The sequence below is a fragment of the Ovis aries genome, chromosome 1 (genome assembly GCF_016772045.2).
Source record: "Ovis aries strain OAR_USU_Benz2616 breed Rambouillet chromosome 1, ARS-UI_Ramb_v3.0, whole genome shotgun sequence".
NCBI classification, from domain to species: Eukaryota; Metazoa; Chordata; class Mammalia; order Artiodactyla; family Bovidae; genus Ovis; species Ovis aries.
In genome coordinates this window covers 191,454,568-191,467,132 of record NC_056054.1, presented here as the reverse complement: position 1 = coordinate 191,467,132, position 12,565 = coordinate 191,454,568, and the positions used below count along the sequence as shown (strand labels likewise).

The 12,565-nt window shown below is 55.1% G+C and overlaps 1 protein-coding gene across 20 annotated transcripts in view; it reads left to right on the top strand.

The window, feature by feature from the left end:
• TNK2 (tyrosine kinase non receptor 2) overlaps positions 1–12,565 on the top strand; it is a 41,368-nt gene that overhangs the window by 10,499 nt on the left and 18,304 nt on the right. For 13 of the 20 annotated variants that reach the window (XM_042232636.2, XM_042232685.2, XM_042232648.2 and 10 more), the window contains exons 1-2: positions 5,065–5,786; positions 11,840–12,020. In XM_042232636.2, coding sequence (XP_042088570.1) covers positions 5,532–5,786; positions 11,840–12,020 — 436 coding nt within the window. In that variant the 5' untranslated portion in view covers positions 5,065–5,531. Of the gene's footprint in view, positions 1–5,064; positions 5,787–8,017; positions 8,424–11,839; positions 12,021–12,565 lie in introns of those variants that run through there. The other 7 variants (XM_027956854.2, XM_027956945.2, XM_027956912.2 and 4 more) reach the window with 3 other exon arrangements.

Genomic DNA, 12,565 nt, shown 5'->3' with positions numbered 1-12,565 from the left:
ACCAAGCTGTTTCGTGTCCGGTTGTATATGGACTGAGTTCTGGCTCACCTGTTACTCCCTGCACGACCCTGGTCATGTCTCCAGAGCCTCAGTTTCCTCATCTGTAAAACCGGGATAATGTAGGGTAATAAGGGGGAAGGTTATTCAGGCAATAAAAAATGAAAGCTTTTAGTAAAGAACTTGCACACAGTGTCTCTTTGAGGACCCGGGTTGTGACTTCTCCGTCACACTCCCCCAGACCTAGCGCAGGGTGAGCACATAGTGGGTACGCGGCGAGTGACTGGAGGAGGCGGGTGTGGAGAAGTTTGGTCTGGGCCCTCCTTCAGCACCTCTAGGTTCTGGGAGCCACAGGCTTCTGCTGGAGGTGAGAACTCTAGGTTCTCTGTCTCTGCCTGTTGCCTGGATGCTGTGACTCCCACTGAGGCAGGTTCTCCTCCCAGGCCCCTGACCTTGGCCGGGCTGCCCCTTCATGGCTAGAAGGGAATCACCGTTGCTCTGAACTGTTGATCTCCCCTCACTCGTAGGGATCCATTCCCTACGACAGCTTCTAAGGCGCCTGAGGCCTGGCATGGTCCTTCCCTCTCAGGGTCTCAGTTTCTTTATGGCTAAAATGGGTGGGATTTAAGCTACCTTAAAATATTTTGTAGTCCCTGACATTTCTCTCCCTCCCACCTTCGGACTCCTCCTCTCCCAGTTCAGCAGTCCACCCTGCGCTGGATATTCCTAGTTCCTAGGGTTCTGGTGTGGACATGGTCCCAGGGGGATGAGCAGTCCTGCTCTCAGAGTAAATGCTCTCCAGTTCACAGCTCTGGCTTTATTCCCCACCCCACCTCCAGGCCCCAACAATGGGCCCCTTCAGCTCTAGGCTCTTGCTGAGGGGCTGGGGGTGGGGTGAGGCCCGAGCGGGACCAGCCCTGGAAGAGCTCTGGGAGTGGCTGGCTGCTGGGAGCCGGACTCATCCTTCATCTCTTCCCAGGAGCCTGTACTTCTGGGCCTTGGTGCCGTGATGATGCTTGGGCCAGAGGGTGCTGAGAGGCAGCTTGCTGCAGTGCCCTGCATCCCATCCCTGGTACTCAGGCGTGTGTGGTGCGTGTGTGCAAGAGCCCTAGACAGCTCACAATTCACCCACTGACACACGCGGGTGGTGTTTATATGCGGGGGAGGGATTCCTCAGGAATGTGTCAGGACTCTGTGTCCTCTCTCCGCGTGTCATGGTTGGCACACCAGTCTTCAACTGAGGGAGCATGAAACAGCTGCAAAATCCGTTCAAGCCCGAATTGATAGATACGGGGAGGCGCTGGGCTCAGCCTGGGCCCGTGTTGTGCTGTTTAGTCAGCTTCTTCCCTTTGCTTTCTGGAAGTTACACTTCCTTCTCTGTTGGAGTCAAAGGAGATGAGGCATAGGAGGGTCTCTGGACCTGGCGTGTGTGCCCTGGCTTCCACGCCCTGCCTTCCCACCCTCTCACTCCCTTGTCCCTGTCCTTTCTCTCTCTTTGAGGCTGGGATGCCTGACAACCCAGACCTCCTTCCCGTCAGTCAACCCTGCGGCATCCTGTACCCCAGCCCTCCCTCCCTCGGCATCTCTGTCCAGTCTGATGAGAAGGCAGTCTTCAGTCAAAACTCTCCCTTGAGGGACTGCTGTGCTCTCCCCCGGGGCTGAAATAGCTCTGTGGGAGCAAAGTAGCTTAGTAGTTCTGGGACGGGGGTAACTGTAACGAGATTGGTAGCCCGCAGAGTTACTTGGTTTTCTGGATTAGAAATAATGACGGAGGGCAGGGGTTTGGGGGGGAGCGGAGCAAAGCCAGAGCCAACGAGGGCAACCAGGCTTATTCCTGATGTTCACTGGACATAAGGTGGCACCAGCTCAGTGGAATATAGACAGGTCCATCACAAAGGCTTGAGGTCCTTTTCAGCGAACTCTCTTGACCACCTGTGCCTGGCCAGATTCTTCCTTCAGGGAGGGTGACATAAACAGATGGTTATGTTACAATGTACAAACCACAAGAGAGGTACATATGTAGGGCTCCCTCGGATGTAGGGCTCCCTCGGTATAATTTTATATTAATACAGAGTGGTACAGAAACAGTGACCCTTAAAGGATCAGAATATGATGGATAATTAAACATTTTTTTCCATTCTCTTAACTATTTTCCATGTCTGCTATTATGTGATATGCCACTCTGGTTTCAAATATATTTTAACAAGATAACATAGGAAGCATTGTAAAAAAAAAAAAAAAAAACCATTTGGGAATAGGAAATAGGAATTTACAAAGGAAGTGATATTTTAGCTGGGTCTTGAGGGATGTGTAGGAGTTCTTGATGTAGACAGTAAATCGCAAAGCTTAGCACAAAGACATTAAGCCAGGAAAGGCTATTTGATTTGGTTGGAATATGGAGACATTTGAAGGCAATGATAAAAGGGGTGGAGGTGGACAAATGTGTGAGAGGTGGATTGTGAAGGGCCTTGTAGTTGGCTCAGTGAGGAGTTACAGAAGTATGTAAGCAGGAAAGGAACTTCAGACCTGTGTTCAGGTGACAGTGTGTCTGTAGGGAACTATGTACCCGATGCTGTGCCAAGCGTGCTATTCATGACCTCACTGAGTTTGCACTTGATGCAGGAGGCACTGTTTATGTCCATTTTACAGATAAGGAAATTGAGGCTTAGAGGTTGTCATTTGCCCAAATGATTAGAGAGTGATACAACCAAGATTTCAGTTCAGGTTCTTTCTAACTCTTGTCCCAGTGAGATTGATGGGAAGAAGAATGAGGAGGCAGAGAGCAGATTTTATGGTCTGCCCCATGGGGGAGTAGGGAGTTATGGTCAGGGAGCCCAGGGTGAGGTTTCCAGCCTAGGTGGCTGGCGTTGGCTTATGACATTTTCAGTCCGGAGACAGGAGCACATGCTTGGTTTGAGGTGGAGGAGGCTGAGCGCAGTGTAGACACGTGTGGTACCCCTGCATCCCCCTGGCAGAGCCAGCTGGACATGTCTGGAAACACAGGTCTAGAGCTTCAGGAGCTAAGGAATGCACATGGGGCTAATCGGAGCCCTGGGAGGAGAGGAGGTGACCCCCAACCGCCACCCCCCAGGTACAGAGAGAAGGAAGGGAGAGTTTCAAAGTCTTAGGAAATACCAGCAGTTAAAGGAGAAGGGTGAAGAACCTTCAGGGTTAGTTAGACTCAAGGCCTGTGCGCCCAGCAGTGCTGGCAAATATGCCTCAGCCTTGACTGTCCCAGGACCTCAGCTGCCAAGCTCCCCTGGAAGGGAGTGGGTCACTGTGTCCTGGAGATGGAGAGGGTGTGGACAGCCATGGTGTGTGTCTGAATCACCCTCTTCTCTCCCTTGGCCTGTGGCCAGCCTCCTCCCAGACCAGTGTGATTTCAGACCTGGGATGACCTGAAGGAGTGAGGTTTCCTGATGCAGTTCCTCTGGGATGAAGTCCCACGGGGAACCAGCCTGGCCCTGGTCCAGAAGCTTAGGCCCTGCACACAGAGGGGTGAGTTGAAGTTGACTGGGCTTGGTGAGGCTAGCATGTGGAGGCAAGATAATCCTCAGGTCGGAAGAAGAGCCATAACCTACCCCCCGCCCACCCCACACACTCTTTCTCCTCTCCTATATGTTATCTTCCCTCCAGAGCCTGGAGAAGAGGGAAGGCAGAGGTGGGAGAGGGCTGGCCTGGAGGTGGGGTTGGCATATATTCCCGAGAATACGGTAGATTGTTTTGGAAAAATCCTCTGGCCGGAAATTACATGTCACGTCTGCTCCTCAGTGTGGATCTGTCACTCCACTGATGCTGTAGGAGAGCCTGGGGGAGGGGAGGGGAGGGGACAGCAGAGGCAGGCTGGTTCCTGGCCATCGTCGGCTCCCTTTGGAGATAAGGGGCCAAGTTGTTGATCACGGGGTGTACCTGTGGGGTGGATTCCCCAAACCCGAGAGGCAGTTTGGATCTTGTGGATGTCTTGTAACAGGATGGCAGTAGGAGGCAAGAGATTTAGGAAGGGAAGAGGCAGGGAGAAAGCAGGAAGGGGCAATGGTTTAGATCGGACCCTTTACCCAACCTGGAGAAGGGATGCGTGGGCATCTTTTTCAACCTCTCTCTCTCCACAGTCTCCTGAGTTTGGGTTCCTGCTGCTGTTCCCAAAACCAGTTTCTGCCTTCTGGAGCTCTGGAGACCTGCAGTAGGAGCAGAGGAGCTTCTGCCTAGAATAAGCACCCTGCGTGGTAGGGTCGCTTCCCTGGTGGCTCAGCGGTAAAGAATCTGCCTGCAATGCAGGAGACCCCGTTCGATCTCTAGGTCAGAAAGATCCCCTGGAGAAGGGAATGGCAACCCAGTCCAGTATTCTTGCTTGGAGAATCTCATGGACAGAGGAGCCTGGTGGGCTACCATCCATGGGGTCGCAAAGAGTTGGACACAACTGAGTGACTAACGACACGTACCCTGGCAGGGTCATCCCCTGTACCAACATGCTTCACCGTGGAGAAGGAACTTGTGAAGACAGTGAGCCTTATGGGAACTCACTTGGTGCCCACTTGGGGTCTCTTTCCTCAGTCTTGAAGTGGTGTGTGTTGATGCCTCCTCCTCTGCCCCAGTCCCCAAAGGGGTGAGGGTGCCTTGAGCTCAGCCCTAAATAGCTGGTGCTGAGGAGTCAGTGGATGCTTCACATGCCATCGTAATGAGAGGGTGTGCATGTGGCACCTTGGGGCCCTCCGGGCTAGAGGGAGAGGGAGCCTCTGCAGTGGGCCTTCCTCGATTGGCACTGTCCTCATCGCGGCACTGGGGAGACTGCCCGTTGGACTCATGTTGGAGCAGCTCCTCCAGCATGAAGTGTGGGTACTTGCGCTCTTCTGAGGCCACAGAGGTCAGCCCCAGCACTCTCCCCAGCCCTGAAGTCTCTGCGCTCCCTGGCGCTGGGCCAGCACAGTCTTGGGGTGGGGTCGGGGAGGGACGGCGGCAGGGAGAAGTCAAGGCCGGAGATGGAGGCGGGGGCTGCGGTGGCCTGCGGTCTCCTTCCCTGTGCGGATGCTGGGGGCGTGGCTTCCATAGCCGGCGAGGAGTGGGCTGGGCAGGTTAGCTGGGAGTGCGGAGCGGCAGTGCGGAGCCGCGGCGGTGCACTGCGGAGCCTGCCAGGTGGGCGCATTCTTGCAGCCAGGTAGAAGCTGGGCTGGAAGGAGAGGTTTCAGGCCCCAAGGTCTGGAGGGAGGGGTCTCTGGTTGAGTCAGGATAGGGCCTCTTGGATGGACTCCCCTCCTTATCATGGAGTATGGGGGCCCTTGAATTCCCAGGACCTGACCGGTGGCTCTGAGGTCCTGGAGGCGGCCAGGGGCTGAGGGGAGCTGTGGGTCTGTGGTCAGTAAAGGTGCGGGCCCCCACCTGGCTCTCTGGCTCGGGGCGGGAGGGCAGCTGGTGGCGCTGCTCTGCGGAGAGGTGGCTCCTTGGAATGGAGGCTGGGCACGGGATTGGGGGAAGGGCAGCCGCAGGCACAGCGGGAGAGGCCGCTAACCAACCCGCTCTGCTCGGGCTGCAGGTGGCAGATGCGGGGCGCATGTGGGGCAGAGGACCCGGCCTTCCCCTGGCTGAGGCGCTGTAACGGCCCCTGCCCTCCTTCTGAAGGATGTCGGAGGCCCGGCCCCTCAGGACGCAGGGCAGTGACGCTGCCGGTGCGCTGGAGCGGTGGGGGGCTGCGGGAGGGCTCTGCTCCCCTCTCTGGCCCGAAAGCCGGGAGTTTGGATTTCATGGGGGAGAGATCAGCATATCAGCGCCTGATTGGGGCCAAGGAGGAACCGCAGGTAAAGGGGCAGCCAGATAGCCGGGACCCCGTCTCCTGCTGGTGAGCTAAGGGCAGCCTGTCAGGAGTGAGGGGTGTCTTTGCTTCTGGGCCCCAGGACAGATCCTGGGGGCTAGCAGGCCGGGTGAAGAAGGGTGGTGTGTTTGTGTGTGGGTTAGGATGGGAAAGTCAGTAGTGGTGAATTCCTGTTGCTGACATCTGCTTCAGTGTCTCTTGAGTCCTTAGGACCCAATTAAGCTGTCCTTTGGGCTTGCCTTAGTGCTGCATGGGAGCACTGGAAGTGCTGCCAGGATATGGATTTAGTCTTACACGGACACAGAGTCCATGTGCCTGGACATTCCCTCTTACTGGCTTTATGAATCTGCATATTAAGCCAAATGTCCCTGTTTGCTTTGGAAAATATGATCAGGGTGTTTATGGGTCTGCCTCCCTTACCCTTGGAGATCAAGCACTTTCTCTCTTGGCCAATAGAGGGCAGTCACTGACAGGACAAAGCTGGGGAAGAAGGGTGCTGTTTTCCAAGGCTGGGAGAAAGGGGTCCAGAGCTGGTCTGAGCTCTGACCCCTGACCACGCTTTGCTTTTCTTCACAGCCTGCTACAGCTGGATTGCTGAGCAAGTTGTTGAGGCTTGTTCTTACCTGACTTGCAAGGGGAGAATCAGGTCTGGGGTTCCAGTGAGTTTGGGACACATCTTTCTGGGCGGTTGTAATTTTTAATTCGGCCCTTCCAATCCAGTAGTTCCCCCAACTTTCGACAGAGGGAGTGATCCTGCTTAAATTGTCCCCTGTAAGTCAGGTGCCTGGGTCTCCTTCAGAGTGGTGCATGGTGGGAGGAAGGTAATAGGTTTCTCTGTGCTGTGGGCATTGTGTGCCAGAGTTTAGGGGAAAATTAGCTCTAGTGTGACTGCGACCTGACCTCCTCTTGTCCATTAGCTGTGATTCCATTCTATGACTGGTGATTCACTGGGACCCAGGAGAGGCTGCACCTGGCTGGCATCATAAGTGTTGGGTAGTGGGGGATGAGAGGGAGATGGGAAAGAGGGACTGATTGCTGGGGGTGTCCCATTCCCCCTCCCCCTGCCTTGGGTCCGATCAGGAAATGTCTGTGCCTTCAAGCACCTCCTTGCCAGGAAGGTCAAGCACTGAGAGAGAGGCCCTAGAAAGAGCCTGGGATGCTGACTCCCCAAAACTCTCACTCCAGCTGCCTATTCCACCAGCCAGCTCAGGCTCCCAGAACTGGTGGCCAGCTGGAGAGGGACAAGAGAGCAGTGTGCAAGAAACAGGGGCTCCCCGGGCACGGCTGAGGGTGGGGGCTGAGGGAGCCTGAGAGAACTTCCTGCAGCTGTCAGGTGTGTCTGGGGGCTGTAGTGAGGGGGGTGTAAGAGCAGCTGGCATCCTTGAGGAGGGCCAGAGAGATCAATTGTCAGCTCTAGGAACGTGGGGGGCTCAGGGGGGTTGATGGAGTGACGCAGTTCCCTCTAGCTGGGGCTGTGTCTCTGTATGTAGGTGCTGTTCAGGAGACATCTTATAGCCTGGAGTCCTATAGTTTTGGGGTGAGCCATCACAGGTTTTAGGGGCGTATTTGTTTTTTTTGAGGGGGCTTTGGATCTTGGCCAGCTGGTCTGGGGAGGCGGCATCCTGGGTGATGTGCATAGCAGACAAGGGAACCCCAGGGGAGGGGGTGGAGATTCCTCACTGTCCCCCCCACCCCTACCCACCCTTGGCTGGACTGCCCCACTCTGGCAGGCTGCCAGACTCCTATTTCCGTCGGGCACCAGGGTAACAGGGCCACATTAGGGCCTGAGCCAGGAGACGCCCAGCCAAGGCTGGGGCTGGGAGATGGGGGAGGGTCTCTGAAGGATCTGCATGCAAGGTCCAGGATTGACTTTCTGGTGTCCAGGCCCCCTCACTAGCCCTCAGAGCCCCCACACAAGCACATATGGGGGCCTCTTTGTATATTGCTGCATGATTGACATGTCCCCCACCCTAAAATCCCAGGAGTTGTCTGTGACTATGGGGGCTGGGGTGGAAGCCAGAGACAGGGGGCCTTGTGTATGTGGAGGTGGGGGGGGCAGCGCGGGTGGCTGGGAGGAAGAGTCCCCCCATTCCCGCCGCCTTCTTGGCAGTGATTCAGAAAGGTCCTTTTTCAGCCAGTGTCAGAGCTGCTCAGCTGGGGAGGGAGGGAGGCGGAGGGAGGGCGGGCAGTTGGGTGGGGGAGCCCGGGAGTAGGGCTGAGCTGTGACCACTGCACTGGAGAGAAGACAGAGAGACAGGACAGAGGACCCAGGCTACAGCCACCCCAGAGAAGAACTAACTCGCTCTTGCCAGGCTGTCCAGCTGTGGAAGCAGCTGTAGAGTAGAGCAAAGGGGACCACCCTATTTTTCTGCTGTATTCACCGCTCCTGGTGTTGGCTCTGGGGGGGCTCTGGGGCAGACCTCTGGCTAACTTCCCTTCTGGGCAGTACCTGCAGTTCAGGAGCTGAGACCACTGCTCCCCATTCCCCCCACTTCTCGGGCCAGAGCCCCGGTGACCTGGTCAGGGTGGGTCCGCCTCCGTGGAGATGCCAGCAGCTCGTCGGTTCCCGGGCCTCGAGCTCTCGTTCCCTCTTCTAGCCAGACTCCGGCGGAGACTGTACACAGTGAGTGGGGGGCTGGGGGCGGGAGTGGACAGCCGGGACTGCATCAGCTCGTCAGAGCCAGCCCTGCACTGCGGGCCGGCGAGCAGGATGGGGCGGGCTCGACAGGGGCTCAGGGCTTCTCTGCTCCGGCGGCTGCGTTCTTGGTGACGAGTGTATCAGAAAAGTGTTGTGTGGGAAGTGTGTGTGCCATCCACGAGAGCTACACGTGTCAGACACAGGTGTGTAGACTGGGCTGTGCTGGGGGAAGCAAAGACACGGGCTGGTGGTGGGGTGTCGGGGGAGGACTTGTCCAGGGTCACCCTGGGCTGGGGGGTAGAGCCAGGGCTGGGACCCTGGCTGCGTTCTTCTTTTCCCCGGGATCCCAGTGTTCTCTTCCATCTTCCCACACAGGCCCCCCCACGCAGAGCAGCCCTGTTCCCAGGGTTGGGGAGCAGAGAGATTTGTTAGCTGGTGTTTCAGGAAAAAGGAACAGGCCAGACTGTGCTTTCTCAGAGACTTCTTCAGGGGAGGGGCCCCTGGGTCTCCCGCAGCCCTGACCACACAGGGCAGTTCTTTGAGCTGTTCTCAGGAGTGGCTGCCTCCTGCCCCCAGGAGCGTAGGGTTGCAGGGCCTGGAGCACTGGGACTTGGGGACTGGGGAGGATGTGATGGGGGTCTTCAGACCACCTGCTCTGGTGGCCAGCCTCATCTTAGGCTGAGCCATGCAGGGGGTGGGATCACTCTGCTCCAGGGACCGGGTAGTGGTGATGGAGGCGCAAGCTGGCCTCCTCTGGTCACTCCACAGAGAGACACTGCCTGGGTTAGTGATTTTCACAAGGGTCCTTTGGCGTTTTCTTCTGGAAAGAAGTGGTGCCCTGTTCTCTTTAAGTCCATACCCCCTTGTTTGTAATGGATGGCTTTGTTGAGGATAAGTGAGTTAATCAGCTAAGTGCTTAGAACTGTGCCCAGCATCTGGTTAACTGTAGTTGAAGTGTTAGTTATTTTTATTTTTCTTAAATAAAATTAATAGAAATACAACCTGTTTATTCTGTGTGTAGGAGCACGTGCCTATGTGTGTAGTCAGTCAACATAATGCCTCCTGTAATATAAAGGAAAACTGAAAGGAAATCAGTTGTAACATCTCATATATTCTACTATGTGAGTGCAATGGGACAGTTATGAAGCAGTCAGATGCTAAGACCTCAGGAAGAGCCAGCATGGAGGCAAAGATGTTGTCAGGCACGTGCTGACTGAGAGGAGACATTTGAAATAGTAAGGATGGGCTGTCTGCAGTGACCTCTTTCTAAATGGTGGACAACTTCTCAGCTCCAAACAAAGCAAAAGGCCAGTTTCTCCTCAGTTTAAACAGCAGTTCCATTCTAGGAAAATTCAGTCTATGTTAAAATTGCAAAAATATTTTCTTGTTCGTGTGTAAAATGGAATTTGATTCTCTGTTCAGATGATTTTAAGTTTTTCACCTGCATAAATTAAGTTGTATGGGATTTGGGGCTGTATGAGAATCCCAGCTACCCATTCACTGCCACGAGCGGTCCCCAACATATTGACAGCCTGACAGCCAGACATATTCTCTAAGGGGGCTACCCAGCCCTCCTGAGAACCATGTGGGTGAACAGTTAGGGCTTACAGCTTGGAAACCCCCTTCTGGGCCGCCGCCTTGGTGGAGGAGCCAGGGTTTGAACTGAGGGCGTCTCGTTTCTGTCCGTGGCTCTTTGTACTGCCCAGGGCTGCCTGGGAAAGTCTGAGCTCCTGGCACTGGGCTGGCAGCTCCGCTGGGAATTGTGGGGGCAGGAGGCTTGCCCTGGGCCCGGGCTGTGAGCGCCTGCTCTCCCAGAGCGACCTGGGAGGAGAGTTGGGGGCACAAGCCTGCCTCCCAGTGGGGAGGAGGGGTTCTCGGAGCAGCTGGCCTTTGCCCTGGTGCCTGTCTTCTTCAGCGGGGATTGAACGCAGGTCAGGGGTGGGCCAAGCCCTCAGCTCTGAGAGGGTCTTACTCAGACCAGGATGGGTTTGATGTGTGATGAGTCAAGCTGCCTAGCTTTGTGGGTGCCACTGGCCTCATTCTCTGGGCCCCAAGGAGTGTAGGCCAGAGCCCACTCCCTGGTGGCCCTGTGCCTGACTGTGACCTGCACGTAGTTTTGTTTGGCCAGCACAGTGTACACACGTGCTTGCGTGTGTATATTTCAAACTTGAATTAGTTGACATAGTTCAGAAGTCGGGAGAAAGATCTAATGTCAAGTGTAAACAAGGAACAGAATGGTGTGGGTAATGGGCGAGTATGTGTGTGGGGGGAAAACAAGTCTGGAAGAATGGGTAAAAGTCATTAACGCAGCTGACTTTGGGGAAGGGGGTGAGGTGGCCGTGCAACAGGTGGGGATGAGACTTTTTTATGGCTTCTGTGTGCCTTTTGGTATTTCACATGTGCCTTTATTACCTTTTCAAAAAATTTTAAAAGATATTTACTTGGCTATGTCGAGTCTTAGTTGCTGCACGTGGGATTTTTGTTGCCCTGCACAGGCTTCTCTCTAGTTATGGCTTAGCTGCCCCACGGCATGTGGGATCTTAGTTCCCTGATCAGGGTTTGACCCCGAGACCCCTGCCTTGGAAGGTGGATTCTTTACCACTGGACCACAGGCAAAGTCCCTCAAACTTTTTTTAATGGTGAGATTTCACACATAGATTCCGATTTCCGGTATTTCTTTTAAAAATTGAAAAGCTTTGACACCACTGGGCCACAGCCTGTTGTGACAACTGTTGACTGCAGCTGAGCCACACTGCCTCCCTGGGCTGCGGCTGCGAGCCCGCCCTGGCCTCCACCCCTCTTTCCCTCCGACCTCCTGTGGTTCTGTGTGGTGCCTGGGGAGTGTTTTTTGGACCAGAGGAGAGGCTCCTACAGTGTCAGGCATTGGGAGGAACATGCTAGAGCTCATCTAGTCCCTGTGGGGTCCCTCAGATCTGCAGAGCTCATGGATGGGTCTCAAGAGACACTACACCGCACCCCCCCCCAAACTTTTTTAAGTAGAACATTATGAATAAGAATGTGTGTATTTTCCTGGAGACACAATCAATATTCTCATCAGATTCTTACAGAGTTTGTGATGCCAGGAGAGTTGAGCCAGTGAGGAACCAGAGGACAGAATTTGATCTCAGGTCACTCGACCACAGGTGACAGATGTGGGGAGTAAGACCCTGACTTCAGGGCCCGGGCCATGTCCCAGGCACCCCAGTTCTACCCCTGTTGCCATAGGAAGCAGGGCATGGCTGTAGGCTCTTACGACGTACAGCTGTTCTGGGGAGCAGGAAGGGGGTTTGAGTCCTTGCCTGCAGCACACAGTAGGATGTGGGTAAGCTCAGGGCAGGAGCAGGGCCCCATGTTACCTCCCTTCCTTCTGCAGTCCCTAAGCAGCTCTTCTGTTCCCACAGAGGCTGGGGAGCAGCAGCATGCAGCCAGAGGAGGGCACGGGCTGGCTGCTAGAGCTGCTGTCCGAGGTGCAGCTCCAGCAGTATTTCCTGCGGCTCCGCGACGACCTCAACGTCACCCGCCTGTCCCACTTTGAGTATGTCAAGAACGAGGACCTGGAAAAGATTGGCATGGGCCGGCCCGGTAGGTGGGGGGTGTTGGCCTCGCCCATCGTCACCCCATGGACCAGTTAGTTACCTTGTTTGTCCTTAGAACTGCCAGCCTCGTGGAAGAGGCCTCCCTGCTTTGTTCCGTGGAGCGGCAGAGCTGAGAGCTCTCACTGCCTGTCCAAGATCCGCCCCCCTACCTCCCCAGGTGGGGCCGAGGGGTATCAGTAGATGCTGTGCACGATGAATGTGCAGTGGTGAAGGTGAATTGCAGTTGGAGGAGTCTGACTTAAATTTCCAGCTACTCAGGATTAACACACACTGAGTTTTGTTTGTGCAGACATATCTAGGCTGTATTTCTTCCATCTCCTCCTCATTTGTAAATGTAGAATTGAGTCTGTGCTTAACACCGGGAGGGCTAGTGTCTGGAGGTTGATGGAGAAGGAAAGATAAAAACCCTCAGATGGATTGCTGCCTTTCTCCTGATCTTTCCCTTTCTCTCGTCTCTCCTACAAAGATCTGTTCTATAGGCTAACTTCCCCAACCCGCCCCATGTGTTTAGCCTAAAAGTACTGACTGTAG